Source organism: Oncorhynchus keta, chromosome 34 (assembly GCF_023373465.1).
Source record: "Oncorhynchus keta strain PuntledgeMale-10-30-2019 chromosome 34, Oket_V2, whole genome shotgun sequence".
NCBI lineage: Eukaryota > Metazoa > Chordata > Actinopteri > Salmoniformes > Salmonidae > Oncorhynchus > Oncorhynchus keta.
Genome location: NC_068454.1, coordinates 51,738,895 through 51,759,061, shown reverse-complemented (window position 1 = coordinate 51,759,061; position 20,167 = coordinate 51,738,895). Strand labels below are relative to the sequence as shown.

General features: G+C 42.9%; 1 protein-coding gene across 22 annotated transcripts in view; it reads left to right on the top strand.

The window, feature by feature from the left end:
• Positions 1–17,823, top strand: part of LOC118367251 (polycomb protein SCMH1-like) — a 56,867-nt gene extending 39,044 nt beyond the window's left edge. For 18 of the 22 annotated variants that reach the window (XM_035750500.2, XM_052494018.1, XM_035750492.2 and 15 more), the window contains 9 exons: positions 8,022–8,257; positions 8,505–8,681; positions 8,828–8,954; positions 9,221–9,421; positions 9,718–9,885; positions 10,063–10,188; positions 13,896–14,027; positions 14,246–14,379; positions 15,535–17,823. In XM_035750500.2, the coding sequence (XP_035606393.1) occupies positions 8,022–8,257; positions 8,505–8,681; positions 8,828–8,954; positions 9,221–9,421; positions 9,718–9,885; positions 10,063–10,188; positions 13,896–14,027; positions 14,246–14,379; positions 15,535–15,663 (1,430 nt within the window). In that variant the 3' untranslated portion in view covers positions 15,664–17,823. The other 4 variants (XR_008090304.1, XM_052494024.1, XM_052494025.1 and 1 more) reach the window with 4 other exon arrangements.
• Positions 17,824–20,167: the final 2,344 nt, after the last annotated feature.

The window sequence follows — 20,167 nt, the reverse complement described above, 5'->3', positions numbered from 1 at the left end:
GTTGTTCATCAACTACAGCTCAGCCTTCAACACCATAGTGCCCTCCAAGTTCATCACTAAGCTCCGCTACACTGATACTCAACACAGGTGCCCCACAAGGGTGCGTGCTTAGTCCCCACCGATACTCCCTATTCACCCATGACTGAGTGGCCACGCATGTCTCCAACACAATCATCAAGTTTGAAGACGACACAGCAATGGTAGGCCTGATTACCAACAATGATGAGACAGCCTACAGTGAGGAGGTGAGGACATTGGCGGAGTGGTGCCTGGAAAATAACCTCCATCCACATCGACGGTGTGAAAACCTTCAAGTTCCTTGGTGTGCACATCACTGACAACCTGAAATGGTCCATCCAAACAGACTGTGTGTTGAAGAAGGTGCAACAGCACATCTTCAACCTCAGGAGACTGAAGAGATTTGGCCTGGCCCCTCAAACCCTTACAAACTTCTACAGATGCACCACTGAGAGCATCCGGTCAGTCTGTACCACCACCTGTACAGCAATTGCACTGTCTACAACTGCATGGCTCTCCAGAGGGTGGTGCGGTCAGTCCAAGGCATCACTGGGGACACACTGACATCTACAGCACCTGGTGTCACAGGAAGGCCAAGAAGATCATCAAAGACCTAAGCCACGGCCGGTTCACCCTGCTACCATCTAGAAGGCGGAGACCGTACAGGTGCATCAAAGCTGGGACCGAGAGACTGAAAAACAGCTTCTATCTCCATGCCCTCAGACTATTAAATAGTCAACACTAGCCGGCCTCCACCCATTACCCTGCCCTGAACTTAGTCACTGTTACTAGCTGGCTACCACCCGGTACTCTACTCTTCACCTTAGAGACTGCTGTCCTATGTATATAGTTATGAAACACTGGTCCCTTTTTTTTAAATAATGTTTACATACTGTTTTACCAACTTCATAAGTACACTCAGTGGACAGTTCATTAGGTACACCACCCTGTTCATGAAAATGTTTCGCTCCTACAGACAGTGAGTCATGTGGCCATATACTGTAAACCAGACATGCATTGAGGCATTCAGTTACTGTTTGACTGAACATTAGTATGTTCAAAACGAGTGACCTACGCAACTTTGAGCGTAGTATGATTGTCGGTGCCAGGCGCACAGGTTCCAGTATGTCGGAAACGTCTGGTCTCCTGGGCTTTTCACGCACGACAGGGCAGGGTTTCCCGAACTCTGTGCTCAGGACCCCAAACGGTTTTGTTTTTCCCTAGCACTACACAGCTGACTCAAATATTCAACTAATCATCAAAATTGGATCATTTTAATCAGCTGTGTAGTGTTAAGCAAAAACCAAAACATGAACCCTATGGGGTCCCGTGGACCGAGTTTGAGAAACGCTTGTCTAGGGATTACGGAGAATGGTGCAACAAACAAAAAACATCCAGTCAGCGGCAGTTCTGTGGGCAAAATAACTGCTCATTGATGAGAGGTCGTAAGAAAATGGCAAAAATCATGCAGGCTAACAGTCGGGCCACAGGCAAATAACAGCGCAGTACAACAGTGGTGTGCGGAATGGCATCTCAGAATGCACAACTCGTCGGTCCTTGTCACAGATGGGCTATTGCAGCAGACAACCACACCGGCTCCACTCCTATCAGCTAAAAACAAGAAGAAGCGGCTCCAGTGGGCACGTGATCACAAATTTAAACAAGAGCTGCTGGCATGGATTCCCGCCCGAAGGACACACCACCGGGGACATCATATTCACAAAGCTGTAAGAATTGTTTACGCAGCATGCCTGCCATTCGAAAAAGTAAATATTGTGGTTACCGACTGGGCTCCTTTTATGGTGGGCAGACACATCCTGATCAGCAGGTTGAAGGAATCGCCCCCCAAACATCAGTGCTGTGTGCCAGACTAAACGGTGAGCTAAAATATGTCATGGATAAAGTAATGTGCATAATCAACTTTGTCAGGGACACATCGAATCAAATTGTGTTAGTCAGCAGATGTAAATGCGAGTGTAGCGAAATGCTTGTGCTTCTACAGTGCAGTAATATCTAACAAGTAACCTAACAATTCCACAACTACCTAATTCACACAAATCTAAGTAAAGGGATGGAATAAGAACATATAAATATATGGATGAGCGATGAACGAGTGGCATAGGCAAGATGCAATAGATGGTATAAAATACAGTATATACATATGACATGAGTAATGCAAGATATGTAAACATCATTATTAAAGGGACTAGTGATCCATTTATTAGTGGCCAATGATTTTGAGACTTTCTGGATGGTAGCGGGGTGAACAGGCAGTGCCTCAGATGGTTATTGTCCTTGATGATCTTTTTGGCCTTCCTGTGACATCGGGTGCTGTAGGTGTCTTGGAGGGCAGGTAGTTTTCCCTCTGTGATATGTTGTGCAGACCACACCACCCTCTGGAGAGCCTTGCGGTTGTGGGCGGTGCAATTGCAGTTGCCCTTCCAGGCGGTGACACAGCCCGACAATGCTCTCAATTATGCATCTGTAAAAGTTTGTGAGGGTTTTAGGTGACAAGCCAAATTTCATTAGCCTCCTGAGATTGAAGAGGCGCTGTTGTGCCTTCTTCATCACATTGTCTGTGTGGGTGGACCATTTCAGTTTGTCTGTGATGTGTACGCCAGAGAACTTCAGACTTTCCACCTTTTCCACTGCGGGCCCGTTGATGTGGATAGGGGGATGCTCCCTCTGCTGTTTCCTGAAGTCCACAATCATCTCCTTTGTTTTGTTGACGTTGAGTGAGAGGTTGTTTTCCTGACACCACATTCCGAGTGCCCTCACCTCCTCCCTGTAGGCTGTCTGGTCGTTGTTGCTAATCAAGCCCACTACTGTTGTGTCGTCTGCAAACTTGATGATTGAGTTGGAGGCGTGCATCGCAACACAGTTGTGGGTGAACAGTGAGTACAGGAGGGGCCTGAGCACGCACCCTTGTGGGGCCCCGGTGCTGAGGATCAGCGAAGTGAAGAGGTTGTTTCCTACCTTCAACACCTGGGGCTGCCCGTCAGGAAGTCCAGGACCCAATTGCACAGGGCGGAGTTGAGTCCCAGGGCCTCAAGCATAAAGATGAGCTTGGAGGGTACTATGGTATGAGCTGTAGTCAATGAACAGCATTCTTACATAGGTACTCCTCTTGTCCTGATGGGTTAGGGCAGTGTGATGGCGATTGCATTGTCTGGATCTATTGAGGCGGTATGCAAATTGAAGTCTAGGGTGTCAGGTAGGGTGGAGGTGATATGATCCTTGACTAGTCTCTCAAAGCACTTCATGATGACAGAAGTGATTGCTACAGGGCCATAGTCATTTAATTCAGTTACCTTTGCCTTCTTGGTTACAGGAACAATGGTGGCCATCTTGAAGCATGTGGGGACAGCAGACTGGGATAGGGAGAGATTGAATATGTCCTTAAACACACCAGCCAGCTGGTCTGTGCATGCTCTGAGGACGCGGTTAGGGATGCCGCCTGGACTGGCAGCCTTGCTTAGGGTTAACACGTTTAAATGTCTTACTTCACGTCGGCCACGGAGAAGGAGAGGAGGGGCCCGCAGTCCTTGCTAGCGGGCCGTGTCGGTGGTACTGTATTGTCCTCGAAGCAAGGTGTTTTGTTTGTCTGGAAGTATGCACACAACACAGTCTTTTCCCGCAAGCTTGTGACAGAATCGCTGGCTGAGTAAAGGAAAAGCGTTAGAGCGGTTCTGTGAGCTGCATGACCAGGTTGTCGATTTTCTCAAAAAAAGCTAAATACAGTGGGGCAAAAAAGTATTTAGTCAGCCACCAATTGTGCAAGTTCTCCCAATTAAAAAGATGAGAGGCCTGTAATTTTCATCATGGGTACACTTCAACTATGACAGACAAAATCGCCCAACATCAGTGCCCAACATCAGTGCTCGACATCACTAATGCTCTTGTGGCTTAATGGAAGCAAGTCCCCGCAGCAATATTCCAACATCTCGTGGAAAGCCTTTGGAAGAAAAGTGGAGGCTGTTATAGCAGCAAAGGGGGGACCAACTCCATATTAATGCCAATGATTTTTAAATGAGATGTTCGACGAGTAGGTGTCCACGTCCTTTTGGTTATGTAGTGTAGATGGTGTAGTCATTCAAAAATCATGTTACCCCCTATTATTGCACACAGAGTCCGTGCAACTCATTATGTCATTTGTTAAACTCAATTTTACTCCTGAACTTATTTAGGCTTGCCATAACAAATTAATGCCTATATAACCAAGATGTTTTTTTATTTTTATTAATTTGTAAACATTTATAGAATTTTCTTTTCACTTTGACATTAAGGAGTATTTTGTGTAGTTTGTGACAAAATAAATCACAATTCAATCCATTTGAATCCCACTTTGTAACGCAACAAAATGTGAAGAAAATCCAAGTGGGGGTGAATACTTATGCTAGGGACATTATCTGATACTGACGTGTACATGAATATAAATATAACCTGCAGACTTTTTCGGTGCGTGCCATTATGGGTTTGTGTATTTTACAAACCTGGGTTCAAATACCATTTCAAATGTCTCAATTACTTTCACAATTGCACAGAGATGTACCTCTGGTCTCTTGGCAGCTCCCACCAGCCCAGTCCAAGCTCTTCTCTGTCCTTGCACCACAATGGTGGAACCACCTTCCCCCTGAAGCTAGAACAGCATTGTATTTTCTTCCGTAAAACATGTGAAACCCTACCTCTTCAAAGAGTATCTGCTAAATGACTAAGATGTAAGTGAATTAAGTATTCTAATATATTATATTTGAAAAGACAAATATAATATTTTATTGTTATTTGGAAATACTCTCGGAAAGTATTTGAAAATACACTGACTCATATACACTCCCATGTGTTTAACCCAGGTATTTGAAAATAGTGTTTGAAATAAGTATTTGGAAATACTATCAATTACAATTTGGTAGAGTATTTATTTATTTATTTATTTATTTTTACAAATAACCATTCAAATACTCAAAAGTACTTGTTTTAAGCTGTGTATTTGAAAATACCCAAATACACAGAAAAAAGTATTTTAAATACCAGATAGTCAAATACACTTTTATTTGAACCCAAGTCTGGTATATTGCCCCACAGGCCAAGTCATGTGTTAGTGCGAGTGTCCGCATTCGTGTGTGACTTTGCAATGCTGCACATATTGTCATCGTCGTTGCTTCGTACACTTTAGGCAGAGTGTGATTTAGACTTGGCCTGGCCCCTAAGAATGAAAGGGTGTGTACTACAGGGTGTGACGTTTAAAGATAAATGTTAACACCATATCTGACAGCTATCGGCAGTTTGCGTCTTTATTGCTACTACTCTTATTTCCCAGGCAGTTGTCAGCATGTTCTACTTGATGGGCCTCGGTAGGCTACTAGTTTGCCTTTTCCTCTGGTGAGAATTGCACAGAGATTACAACGAGCGAGAGTCTGCGGTTTATGAGGAATTTGGACATGTCCGGTCCCCATTGGCGAGGCCTTGCAAGTGTATCAAAACTCAAGAGAGGAAGGAAGTGTGCAGAGAGGAAGAGTCACACGGGTAACCTAGTGCAGAGGAACCTACTATCTACTTTCACTGTCTTTGTCTGTCTGTCTGGGCTTGATTGGTTTGTATCAGAGCCACTTCACAAAGCTCAGGAGCCTCTGTTGTGCAGGGTCTGTATTGGTTTGTCTCACCCTTTATTGTGTGTGTGTGTCTGAAGTGAGTTGTTTGCTTTGTATCACTCATTGCAAGTTTTCCTATTGATCTCTATCTCAGTGAAGAACTCTCAATTCCATTCATAGGGCTTTATTGGCATGGGAAACATACTGTATGTTTACATTGCCAAAGCAAGTGAATAGATAATAAACCAAAGTAAAATAAACAATCAGGAAATATTAAACACCCAAAGTTTCGAAGGAGTAGAGACATTTCAAATGCTTTTTTATGGCTATGTACAGAGTTGTAACAATGTTCAAAATTGAAAATAAATCAACAGAAATATGGGTTATATTTACATTGGTGTTTGTGTTTTACTGGTTGCCCTTTTTCTTGTGGCAACAGGTCTCACATCTTGCTGCTGTGATGGCACACTGTGGTATTTTACCTAATAGATATGGGAGTTTATCCCCAAAAAATGTATTTATACAAATTTGATTTGTTTTTCAAATTCTTCATGGGTCTGTGTAATCTGAGAGATATATGTGTCTCTAATATGGTCATACATTTGGCAGGAGGTTAAGAAGTGCAGCTCGGTTTCCACCTCATTTTGTGGGCAGTGTGAACATAGCCTGTCTTCTCTTGAGAGCCAGGTCTGCCTACAGTGGCCTCTCAATAGCAAGGCTATGCTCACTGAGTTTGTATATAGTCAAAGCTTTCCTTAATTTTGGGTCCGTCTCAGTGGTATTCTGGGCCAAATAGCATTGCAGTTTGCTCAGGTTTTTTGGTCAATTCTTTCCAAGGTGTCAGTAATTATCTTTTTGTTTTCTCATGATTTGGTTAGGTCTAACTGTGTTGCTGTCCAGGCTCTGTGTGTGAACATAGCCCCAGGACCAGCTTGCTGAGGGGACACTTCTCTAGGTTAATCTCTCTATAGGTGATGGTTTTGTTATGGAAGGTTTGAAAATTGTGACTGGGGGTATTGATACACCATACAAAGTGTAATTAATAACTTCACCATGCTCAAAGGAATATTCAATGTCTTTTTTTTCTACCCATCTACCAATAGGTGTCCCTTGCGAGGCATTCATTGGAAAATGGTGGTCTTTATAGTTGAATGTGTGTTTTGAAATTCACTTCTCGACTGAGGGACCTTACAATTATCTGTATGTGTGGGGCACAGAGATGATATAGTCATTTAAAATCATGTTAAACACTATTATGGCACACATGCAACTTATTATGTGACTTGTTAAGGAAATGTTTACTCCTGAACTGATTTAGGCTTGCCATAACAAAGGGGTTGAATACTTATTGACTCAAGACATTTCAGCTTTTCATTTTTTTATTAATTATTACACATTTTGAAAAACATAATTCCACTTTGACATTATGGGCATGTAGGCCAGTGACAGAAAATCTATATGTAATCCATTTTAAATTCAGGCTGTAACACAACAACGTTTGGAAAATGTCAAGGGGGTGTGAATACTTTCTGAAGGCACTGTATAACTGATTCAAGATTTTTAGCCAGATTCTAATTGGTATGTTGAATTTTGTCTTTTTGATGGCGTAGAAGGCCCTTCTGGGGCGGCAGGGTAGCCTAGTGGTTAGAGCATTGGACTAGTAACCGAAAGGTTGCAAGTTCAAATCCCCAAGCTGACAAGGTACAAATCTGTCGTTCAGCCCCTGAACAGGCAGTTAACCCACTGTTCCTAGGCCGTCATTGAAAATAAGAATTTGTTCTTAACTGACTTGCCTAGTAAAATAAAGGTTAAAAAAAAAATAAAAATTAAAAAGGGCAACGGTGTCTAGATGGAGTTTGTATTTGTGGTCCTGGCAACACTCTTTTTCTGTCTGTCTCTCATCCTTCTCTATGAAGGATAGAGTGTAACACAAGTGTATAACACAAGTTGCCTCTTTGTTCCGCAGCTGAAAGCAAACTGGGTCACCATGGCCTTCCTTAACACAAAAGCTGTGTTGTTAGAGGCATTATTGCCTACCACTGGCTGTTTATGTCATTGAGTCTGTCATGGTTTTGATTAAGTCGCTGCTCTTTGCCTGGTTGGTTATGTGTTACTTTGATGCTACTTCCTGAATCTGACATTCATTGTTTCCTGTTCGGCTGCATTTTAATGGATGAAGGAAATAATGAATGACAACTTCAATGAATATATTTATTTTACAAGGCAAGTCAGTTAAGAACAAATTCTTATTTTCAGTGATGGCCTAGGAACAGTGGGTTAACTGCCTGTTCAGGGACAGAACAACAGATCTCTAGACTAGAGGATAAATTGCATTTGTTTGATTCCTTAACATCCTGTTTGAACTGGGTTTTTTTTTTACACTCCCCCTATTGCTCTTTCTCTCGCTGGGGACAGCAGTGCTACCCAAGACCCTCGGTTGCCTTTCAGACGGTAGCGAGGGAACAGCCATGCACCCCATGCCAGGACAGCCGCCTGGCCAACGGGGACGCAAGCCAGGCCGCAGGAAAGCCAAGCTGACAGGGCTCTGGGGCCAGAAGGGGGCCGGAGTAGGAACACAAGCCCCCCTGCCCAGAAATGGACTGGAGCATATCAAGGTCCCCAAGAAGAGAGGCCCCAAACCGGGGAGTAAGGTACAGACCAAGGACCCGGGGTTGGGAAGTGTGGGTGGGGTAGGGTTAGATGTTTCATCCTGTGTCGCAGTACCCAAACACTCTTTTATAATAACAACCTTGTTGGTCAAAAGTTGAACTAAAGTCAAGAATTCACTTATATTCTAATTCCACTGCTACTGAGAAAAGTAATGTTTGCCCTCCCATTGACATCTAGAGTGATTGACCTAACCCTAACATTGTCCTCTCACTCCTCCTCTGTGTTTAGTTGGGCTGGGCAAAGAAAGCAGGCTGGCTGGAGGGTGCCATGGCAGGCCCAGGGCGACCCATGTCCCGGCCCAGAGGGAGGCTGCCAGCCGACTGGGCCCAGAGGATGGCCCTGCAGGAGGGTCAAGTGGAGTCTATCAAGATCCCCAAAAAGAGAGGGCCCAAGCCCGGCAGCAAGGTAACCACACAAACACACAATTATATATTTTTTTAGGTACAATGTGACTAATCCAGCACCTGGGACAAGTGTTTTTTTATTTTTATGGATGAGCGCATACCACCCCACTAAACGTTGTGTATATGTGTGTGTGTCTGTGTGAACAGAGAAAACCGCGGGTGGTGCCCAACCCCGTGCCTGTTTCCCCCAACAGCAGTATGCCAGAGCCAGACACCAGCACGGTGCCCCTGGACAACGCCACCATCCCCAGCGCCGCCTTGCATGCTGCAACAGGTACACACACACAAAGTAGTACTTCATCACTACAATTAACACTCATATGGATTTCTGTGGAGCCCAGTGCAACCTGTATTATGAATAATTGTATGCCCTCGGACATCCTTGCGAGTCAATCATCGATGAAAATGTGATATTGTTAAATATGTTTGGAGCATTAAGTCAAATCTGCCCTTTTCAGCCAAAGTTGTAAACACGCTGAATGTTAGATGCCTCTGTGTTTGTGTGCGTGACTGCCTGAATCTACCTACGTGTCCCCACAGTGTGTGTATACCTGAACAAGTATGGGAAAGTGGGACCCCACTTGGATGGGCGGCGGGTGCAGCAGCTGCCCGACCACTTTGGTCCAGGCCGGGCTTCCTCGGTTCTACAGCAGTGTGTCCAGGCCTGTGTGGACTGTGCCCACAACCAGAGCTCTGTCTTCTCCTGCCTCAAGCCAGGTCACGGAGGAGAGGTCATATCAGGTAAGGACCTGCTATCTGTATGGGCTATGCTCTCTATAAGCTTTATTATAGGTTTAGTTATAGAGATAATCAAAGAGTCTTTGCATTTCCTTAAAAAATATGATTTTTCCTTCATTTATTTCAAGCCTCCCTGTGCACTACATCAGGACCAGTTGTTAAAACAGACTGGTAGATTTTTTTCCCCTGAAATTGATTAAACCAAATCTCTATATCTCCTATTCACTTGGCATTGCTGCTAAATGTGAGGAATTGGCTGTCTGTGCCGAACCCTTGCCCTCTGTGTCTGTCCCATGCAGCCCACTTTGACCAGCAGCACCATACCCTCACCCTGCCCACGGTCAACAGCGTCACGTACGTCCTGCGCTTCCTGGAGAAACTCTGTCACAACCTCTACTGTGACCCTCTGTTTTGCAGCCAGCCCGTTCCCCAAGGGGGACTGCATTACGATAGCCACGCCCACCCAGGTCAGCACACACACTGTACTGGGGCATAACCTTGACTTTACTGTTGGTTCAGGACAGAAAAGGGTTGTCTGTTTCTTTTTGGCCTTTTCACCATTGTAACAGTGTCGATTTGAGTCAAGTATGTAGGTATTTACTTTTCACTCCTCACTAGTTTTCCTTTCTGTTACGACTCTCCAGAAAGGAGAAGTTTTAGGGAGGGCCTCACGACGGGTCCAGGAAGAGGCTCCAAGCGGTTCCTTCAAGACTCCTACTACAGCCCCCTCCCCCACAAGCTGGCCAAAAACCTTTGCCTCTCCTCGGAAGGTACAGCTCCCTAGGAAATCCTTAACGCTTCATTTAAAATGACTTGATTGATGAAAATAGAAACATGCACCTCTAATGGGACAAACAAATGGAAAACATTTGTGTACAAACAAAAACTCTTATTTTAGGGTGTAGCTAGGACTGGAGGTCAGCCGGTTTTTGTAATGCAAAAGTCTGCCGGTCTCACGGTAATTGACCGTTAATTAACAGAAACACATTTAGCATTTCCAGGCCTCCACGAATATAAATTGCATACAAGCCACATACAAGCTAGTGATGAGCGTGCCTTTGGAACATCTACGTTTTAAGAAAGTCTAAGATTAGACTTTTTTTATTTTTATATATATAGTTGTCCCAAAGGCAAGCTAATCAGCAGCTTGTACCTTGTCAGCTAAGTGAACAAGCCTACAGCCTATGGCATAGAGCATAGCCAGATAACATACAGTATGCCAACTCATATTCTGTTCTTCTGAAATACATTTTCTTCAAATCATGTTTCTTTTAGACTTCACTATAATGGATTTATTGTGATGGTGTATATTTTATTTAATATACACCGTCACAATATATTCATCATTTATTTTAGTCAGGTCTAAAGAAACATGATATGAAGAAAATGTATTTCAGAGGAACAGAATGTGAGTTGGCATACTGTATGTTATCTGGCTATGCTCCATGCCATAGGCTGTAGTCTTATTCATTAAGCTATGCTTAAAAGTCCCGTGCCATGATTTTATATAATTGAACTTAGCTGAATAAAATAGAAAGGATATTTTTCCCCATTCCAAAGCGAGTGCGCATATGAAGTGGTTATGTTGAGTGTAAAAGTGATCATTTGAAACAGGTCCTATACGCTAGGTTTAGAGTTATTTGGCAACTTTAGTTGTGAATGATATAAACCTTACAATTTGTTTAGATTTAGAATGGCTCATTATCAAATGGGGAGGGGGAAAAATACATGTCATCTGCATGCACTCAAATAGCGAATGGAGGCCGTGCACTTTCCCGCCAATACGTTTTTCAATCGATGGTAACATGTTTTCACAACAAAACAAATTTCACTAAACTGTTGACAGCACCTCTGCACGCTCGAGAAAGGAATAAAGGAGAGCGAGGAGGAGATGGAAAGGCATGGTGGTGAGGTAGTCTGTATAGCGAAAGGTAATGTGTCACCCAATTAATTATGAATATATTTAAAAAATCCCTATTAACTGGCTATTCAAAATCAAATACAAATTCACTATAATTGTAGGCTTATCTGTAAGCCGCCCTGCACATCCAACAGCATCGCCTAGGGTTATACAGTGGGGCAAAAAAGTATTTAGTCAGCCACCAATTGTGCAACCTCTCCCACTTAAAAAGATGAGAGAGGCCTGTACTTTTCGTCATAGGCACACTTCAACTATGACAGACAAAATGAGAGGGGGAAAAAATCCAGAAAATCACATTGTAGGATTGTTAATGAATTTATTTGCAAATTATGGTGGAAAATAAGTATTTGGTCACCTACAAACAAGCAGGATTTCTGGCTCTCACAGACCTGTAACTTCTTATTTAAGAGGCTCCTCTGTCCTCCACTCGTTACCTGTATTAATGGCACCTGTTTGAGCTTGTTATCAGTATAAAAGACCTGTCCACAACCTCAAACAGTCACACTCCAAACTCCACTATGGCCAAGACCAAAGAGCTGTCAAAGGACACCAGAAACAAAATTGTAGACCTGCACCAGGCTGGGAAGACAGAATCTGCAATAGGTAAGCAGCTTGGCTTGTAGAAATCAACTGTGGGAGCAATTATTAGGAAATGTAAGACATACAAGACCACTGATAATCTCCCTCGATCTGGGGCTCCACGCAAGATCTCACCCCGTGGGGTCAAAATGATCACAAGAACGGTGAGCAAAAATCCCAGAACCACACGGGGGGGTCTAGTGAATGACCTGCTGAGAGCAGGGACCAAAGTAACAAAGCCTACCATCAGTAACACACTACACCGCCAGGGACTCAAATCCTGCAGTGCCAGACGTGTCCCCCTGCTTATGCCAGTACATGTCCAGGCCCGTCTGAAGTTTGCTAGAGAGCATTTGGATGATCCAGAAGAAGATTGGGAGATTATCATATGGTCAGATGAAACCAAAATATTACTTTTTGGTTAAAAAAAACTCAACTTGTCGTGACAAAGAATGCTGAGTTGCATCCAATGAACACCATACCTACTGTGAAGCATGGGGGTGGAAACATCATGCTTTGGGCTGTTTTTCTGCAAAGGGACCAGGACGACTGATCCATGTAAAGGAAAGAATGAATGGGGCCATGTATCGTGAGATTTTGAGTGAAAACCTCCTTCCATCAGCAAGGGCATTGAAGATGAAACGTGGCTGGGCAACGAAGGAGTGGCTTCGTAAGAAGCATTTCAAGGTCCTGGAGTGGCCTAGCCAGTCTCCAGATCTCAACCCCATAGAAAATCTTTGGAGGGAGTTGAAAGTCCGTGTTGCCCAGCAACAGCCCCAAAACATCACTGCTCTAGAGGAGATCTGCATGGAGGAATGGGCCAAAATACCAGCAACGGTGTGTGAAAACCTTGTGAAGACTTTCAGAAAACATTTGACCTCTGTCATTGCCAACAAAGGGTATATAATAAAGTATTGAGATTAACTTTTGTTATTGACCAAATACTTACTTTCCACCATAATTTCCACCATAATCCTACAATGTGATTTTCTGGAGTTTTTTCTTCTCATTTTGTCTGTCATAGTTGAAGTGTACCTATGATGAAAATTACAGGCCTCTCATCTTTTTAAGTGGGAGAACTTGCACAATTGGTGGCTGACTAAATACTTTTTTGCCCCACTGTATGTTCTCTCCCAGACTCATGGATAGACATTTTGGAGCGTAGCATAAGGTAACCAGTCCATCCAGTATGCATAATAATACAGTCCACACTCAATGGCGATTACTCAAATTTGTATAGGCTAGACCAATTATGTACCAAAGACATTTTAAATCAGTTTTGTTTTTTTGCCATGTGTATTATGTGGTAGGCTATGTATGCACAATCATCATTTTAATTGAGGTATTTTTCGGGCTTGGGCTCATAAATTAATGCGTATGCATAAGCTCTAAAATGCGTATTGGTGTTTTGAATGAATCATCACCTTAGAAAGCGCTGTCCATTTTGTTGTGTTAGGCTTTGAAACAACATCCACAACGACCATGTTTTACACTCACTTTCAACCTGCTGTTGAACTTCTTTCTTCAAATTGATCATCACATTGAGGTGAGTTTTGAAAGCGCAATACTGTTTTGATAATAAGTGATTTTCGATAACATTTGCATTGATGTCAGAGTAGTTGGAGGGACAATAGAGCCCTGAGTTCCAGGCCATTGGGACCTGATGGTCATTAGCAAGTTAGGTATTACCAAAGCATGTCAAATCAAATCACATTTTATTTGTCACATACACATGGTTAGCAGATGTTAATGCGAGTGTAGCGAAATGCTTGTCCGGAGTGCATAAGAGGAGATTACCATGACTCAACAGTCGCATGGAATTTTACTGCGGTCATATCTCAAGACTGCCGGTGTGGCGGTTATTACGGTCACCGCAACAGCCCAAAGTGTAGCCAGTAATGTCCCACTAAGCAAACTTTTGACTACAGGTGTGTCACTTGGGCCTTGTCATTGACTCTCCTGTCCATGTTGTTCCAGGTGAGCCCTTCCTCATGGTGAACGGTGTAGGGGGTTCGGGGCACTTAAAAAAGAGCCCCCTGTCCCCGGGCTCGACAGGGCATCCTCTGGGCCTGCGGTCCCCCACCAAGTTGCTACATCTCAACTCTTCAGGTCGGGGTTTATCTTTAATGCAGCGCATGTCATTAAAGGCAAAAATGATATTGTCCAGTGGATTTGATTCGATTTTTAGCCAAGCTAATTTATGGATTGTGTATGGCTTTTCGGTAACACTTTCGATGGAGTTGCTCATCATCCCATAATAACAAACCCTGCTGGTGATTGGTGACTAATGTTCCTCTGTATCTCTACTCTGACCCGCCATCCGACAGGCTCTGAGCGTTTCAGAGAGAGCCCTCGGCCCAGTGGCCAGGACCCCAACCTGTGGACGGTGAAGGACGTCATGCAGTTCATCAGAGACATAGACCCCCTACTGGCCCCCCACGCAGATCTCTTCAGAAAACACGTACGTATCTACAGAATTTAATAGAACAGTACTATCCTATTGTATATGTACGTATCAGCCCGACAGAACACTCAGCATAGAGGGATACTTACAGTGCATTCGGAAAGTATTCACACCCCTTGACTTTTTCCACATTTTGTGACTTTACAGCTTAATTAAATTATTAAATAGTTTTTTCCCCCTCAATCTACACACAATATCCCATAATGAGAAAGCAAAAACAGGTTTTTATAAACATTTTGCAAATGTATTTAAAAAATTCAAAAGCTCACATTTACATATGTTTTCAGACCCTTTACTCAGTACTTTGTTGATGCACCTTTAGCAGTGATTATAGTCTACCCAATAGTCATCTTGGGTATGACTCTACAAGCTTGGCACACCTGTATTTAGGGAGTTTCTCCCATTCTTCTCTGCAGATCCTCTCAAGCTCTGTCAGGTTGGATGGGGAGTGTCGCTGCACAGCTGTTGCTGGGCCGCTCAAGGACATTCAGAGACTTGTGTCAAAGCCACTCCTGAGTCTTGGTGGTTCCAAACTTTTTTCATTTAAGAATGATGGAGGCCACTGTGTTCTTGGACCTTCATCCTGCAGAATTTCTTTGGTCCCCAGATCTGTGCTTTGACACAATCCTGTCTCGAATCTCTACGGACAATTCCTTCAAACTCATGGCTTGGTTTTTGCTCTGACATGCACTGTCAACTGTTTGACCTTATATAGACAGTTGTGTGCCTTTCCAAATAATGTCCAATCAATAGAATTTACCACAGGTGGACTCCAATCAAGTTGTAGAAACATCAAGGAAAATAAATGGAAACAGGATGCACCTGAGCTCAATTTCGAGTCTCATAGCAAAGGGTCTGAATACTTATGTAAATAAGGTATTTCTGTTTTTGTTTTTAATACATTTTCAAACATGTTCAAAAACAGTTTTCACTTTGTCATTATGGGATAATGTGTGTACATTGATGAGTGAAAAAAATAATTTAATCCCTTTTAGAATATGTGGAAAAAGTCTAGGGGTGTGAATACTTTCCCAATGCACTGTATGTTTTGCCATTGTTTTTAGTGGAAGTATTTTCAAATTCTTAAGTGTTTTGTTGAGTTTATAACCTTAATAGCAAATGAAAATGTTATCCCACTCCTATGTTTTGCAGGAGATTGATGGCAAAGCCCTCTTGTTACTACGCAGCGACATGATGATGAAATACATGGGCTTGAAGCTCGGGCCTGCCTTAAAACTCACATTCCACATCGACAAGCTCAAACATGGACGCCCAAATTGAGCTCATCAGTGTCCAGTCCCCCCCTCCCCTCTATAGGATATAATGCACGGCATACTACTGGACTAACCATCACATGTCGCATCCGCCACTAGGCTATGATACCTGGTGTTATATATCCCCTCCCTTTCTCTGCCGCATCTAAGAAGCCCTGTGGCGAACTTCTCTTATTTACATTTTATTTCTGTTGTGTGGCACAATCCAGCCCTACGGCAGAATTGGATATGCAGACTGACTGACTCGCCCACAGCTCCTCCTCATCCATCATGTTACTTGCCTGTTTTTCTATTCCATATTCTCTTACAACAACCTCTACCAATGATGCCCTCCCTGTGTGTAGCCATTTTTTACTGAAATGGCCATTTTAGGCCAGAGTTTGTATTACATTGTTTTTGATCACTTTTTTTGTGCCTTCCCTGGAAAATATGGACTTGCATTAGGCCATTTTGGCTGTTTTGTATGAAATAAGTATACTGAACAAAAATATAAATGCAACATGTAAACTGTTGGTCCCATGTTTCATGAGCTGAAATAAAAGATCACAGAAATGTTCCATAAGCACAAAAAGCTAATTTCTCTCAAATGTTGTTCACAAATTTGTTTACGTCCTTGTTAGTGAGAATTTGTTCATTTACCAAGGTAATCCATCCACTTGACAAGTGTAGCATATCAAGGAACAGATTAAACAGCATGATCATTACACAGGTGCACCTTGTGCTGGGTACAATAAAAGGCCACTCTAAAATGTGCTGTTTTGCTACAGATGTCTCAAGTTTTGGCATGTTGTCTGCAGGAATGTCGACCAGAGCTGTTGCCAGAGAATTGAATGTCCATTTCTCTGCCATACGCCGCCTCCAACGTCATTTTAGAGAATTTGGCAGTACTTCCAACCAGCCTCACAACCGCAGACCACGTGTAACCACGCCAGCCCAGGATCTCCACATCTGGTTTCTTCACCTGCGGGATCGTTTGAGACCAGCCACCCGGACAGTTAATGAAACTGTGGGTTTACTGTGAATTTCTGCACAAACTGTCATAAACCGTCTCAGGAAAGCTCATCTTTGTGCTCATCGTCCTCACCAGTGTCTTGACCTGACAGCAGTTCGGCGCCGCATCCGACTTCAGTAGGCAAATGCTCACCTTCGATGGCCAGTAGCATGCTGGAGAAGTGTGCACTTCACAGATGAATCCCGGGTGTCAACTGTACCGGGCAGATGGCAGATAGCGTGTATGGTGTCGTGTGCGTGAGCAGTTTGCTGATGGCAATGTGAACAGAGTGCCCCATGGTAGCAGTGGGGTTATGGCAGGCATAAGCTACGGACAAAGAGCACAATTGCATTTTATCATGATGAGATCCTGAGGCCCATTGTCGTGCCATTCATCCGCCGGTCATCACCTCAAGTTTCAGCATGATAATGCACGGCCCAATGTCGCAAGGAAATGTACACAGTTCCTGGAAGATGAAAATGTCCCAGTTCTTCCATGGCCTGCATACTCACCAAACATTTCACCGATTGAGCATGTTTGGGATGCTCTGGATTGACGTGTACGACAGCGTGTTCCAGTTCCCACCAATATCCAGCAACTTCGCACTGCCATTGAAGAGTGGGACAACATTCCACAGACCATAATCAACACCCTGATCAACTCTTTGCGAAAGAGATGAGGCAAATGGTGGTCACACCAGATACTGACTGGTTTTCTGATCCACGCACTACCTTTATTTTTAAAGATATCTGTGACCAACATATGCATATCTGTATTGCCAGACATGTGAAATCCATAGATTTATGGCTTTTCTGTAAATTAACTTTACCTTAGTAAAGTCTTTTAAATTGTTGCACATTGCATTTTATATTTTTGTTCAGTGTAATTAATTCCAGGGGGGAAAACTAGGTTTCTCCCAGCTGTTTGGGATTTGTTCTGAATTTATTTTTGTTTGGAGGCATGGTTTTCAAACAGTATGACACACTACATTATCAAAACACATTATACTGTGCTGAAGAAATACTGACATGATAAACTGTTGCTTTATCTTGTTATGGATGTTTACAATGACTGTTGTTATTTGTACTTTTTTTATTTTTATACTATATTATTAGAGTTCATACATTGAGAGCTTTATCATACTCATTAATGTTCAATAAAGATATAATAACTGTTTATCTGTCAGTCATACTTTCTTAATTTGTAAACAGTATGGGCGTAGCATGAAGTTATTTAGCCGACATCCGCATAGCAGTTTTTGGGTGGTCGAACTGTGTTAGAGTTGTCAAGTCCACATACCTAAAGCGGACATTGCCATTAAGATAAATCCCATGAAGCCTTGTTTGCAAGTTCGAACACTGGAATGTGAGATGTAATTTACACCTCGATGAGGCTGATGGTAGTCCTCATTTTGTTTAATGGTTTTCATTTGGAGTGTAATTTCTATATAGCCCACACTTTCTTGTTCCCGAACATCTAACACAAGTGGGACGGGTGTGGCTTCATGAAAATGATCAAGAACAGCTGCTCACTGATTTGACATCTCCAACACAGTTACACCTTGGTTATCGACATTAACGCTTGATCTGATTGAATCTTGGCCAAAGTCTCAAGATGAGTGAATAGCATGAGTTATGCAGTAATTGTTTTTGTACATTTTCAGTTTTGGTATAGTGGATCAAGATTGAGTAAATATTGAAATCATACTCTTTATTGCTCCAGGAAATTTTAGATGAACGACAGTTGACCAACAGAGGGCAGGTGAGCTCCATCCTCCTTGATTCCTCTCCTTGAGGCTCAGGCACATGTTCTGCCATGAGTCAGTCACAATCGTGTTATTTGCAGAGGACATACTATTTGCATACGGTTTTTGCCTTTGAGGTGTCCCAAGTGATGCTGCAACTTAATTAGCCCATATGTTGCGTAACACCTGGGTGCTTATTGAATTTAGTACCTCTTTTCTGACTGGTGAGCTAGATTCTCCAAAGCAAATGTGAACAAGGCTTACATCAACGGTCGCCTATTATTTTCGTGTTTCCCTGGGAATAGCTTACTAGGAAAGTGATATTGATTTAAAGTGATAGTTATTCCAATGGATTAAAGTGTGAATGAGAGGTAGGCCTGTGTGAGTGTCGTGTATTGATTGCAGCAGAAGCATTGAAAGTGCGGATTTAACCACATCCTCACAGCAAAAACAGGAAAGTGCATGTGAGGGTTAACTGACCAAACCCACTGATCAGTGCCGATTAGGGAGGTGTGTGTATATGCGTGCGTGTCAGTTAGACTTGTTCCTGTGTGTGTGTGTGTGTGTGTGTGTGTGTGTGTGTGTGTGTGTGTGTATTTATGTGCCTGTGTGCAAGACGATTACAACTTATGGTCAGGGCCCATCCAAGGGTATAGGCTATGTTTGTTGATGTCTAATAGTAGCCACAGTGTCATTCATGAAAAAAATAGCTATTAATAGACCTCCCAGCTCCTTGCTCTTTATGTTGTGCTCACATCATGTGAGTTTCACAAACACTGAACAAACATGAGTGAGTCAGGTTTAAACTGCTGACAGGGAGGTGAGCAGAGACCATGGCGTTAACAGAATGCCCACAGGTTGAGCTAACCGATGGTGATATTCTAGTGGGGATGCCAGAGACTTGTAGGAAAGAACCGAATAGGAAATTCTCTACCCTTTGAGCAGAATTACATTGAAAATATGTATTTTAGACATATTTTCTAGACGTTGAAATCAAGTTAATTTTCAGTTCTGATGAAAGATGAAAGTATGTATTTTCCAAACATTGAAAACGGATGCAGAACGCATCGGAGTAGGATTCTATTGTATTGACACACACTACTCAGCCCATACACACAGACCTGTGCGGCATAAACCATCAGAGCTGCAGTACGCCTACATGCAAATAGACCATTGTCGTGACGTTGGATTGATTTTGACGACTGCTGTTCATCGAATGATTGACGGTTTATAATTACGTGATTAAATTAATCAGGTAATTATTAACTCAATAACCTGGGGCACCATGGGAAAGTTTGGCTTTATTGAGTTTCTATTTCCCAAATTATCTCAAAGAATATCGATTTTACAACAGTCACTAATTAATTAATTTCCTCTACAGTGTCATACTGAACGTCGCATAATCCGGGTTTCTGAATCTTTGTTGGGGTACACCAGGCAGGTGCCTCGCAAAGCAGGTTTTTCAAGGAAGCCACAGGTTCATCGTGAGTGCCATCCCAAACTAATAGGGTGTCTTTCTGAAGAAGACAGACAAAGGCTTTGACAAGTCGGCATAGTTTTTGATGAATTGAATGGAGTAATTACATACTCCCTAGAAACTGCGCATCTCATGAATGTTTGTAGGTGTTTTGATGTTGCAGACTGCTTGGATTCTGTTAGATTGTGGCAGTACGGGAGTTATTGTGATTGCTTTTGACGGACAAGTAAACAGCGTATCTCCCTCGTCACCTAGGTCCAGGGAGGACGGAAGAGGCCCAATCACGGGTACAACAAGTT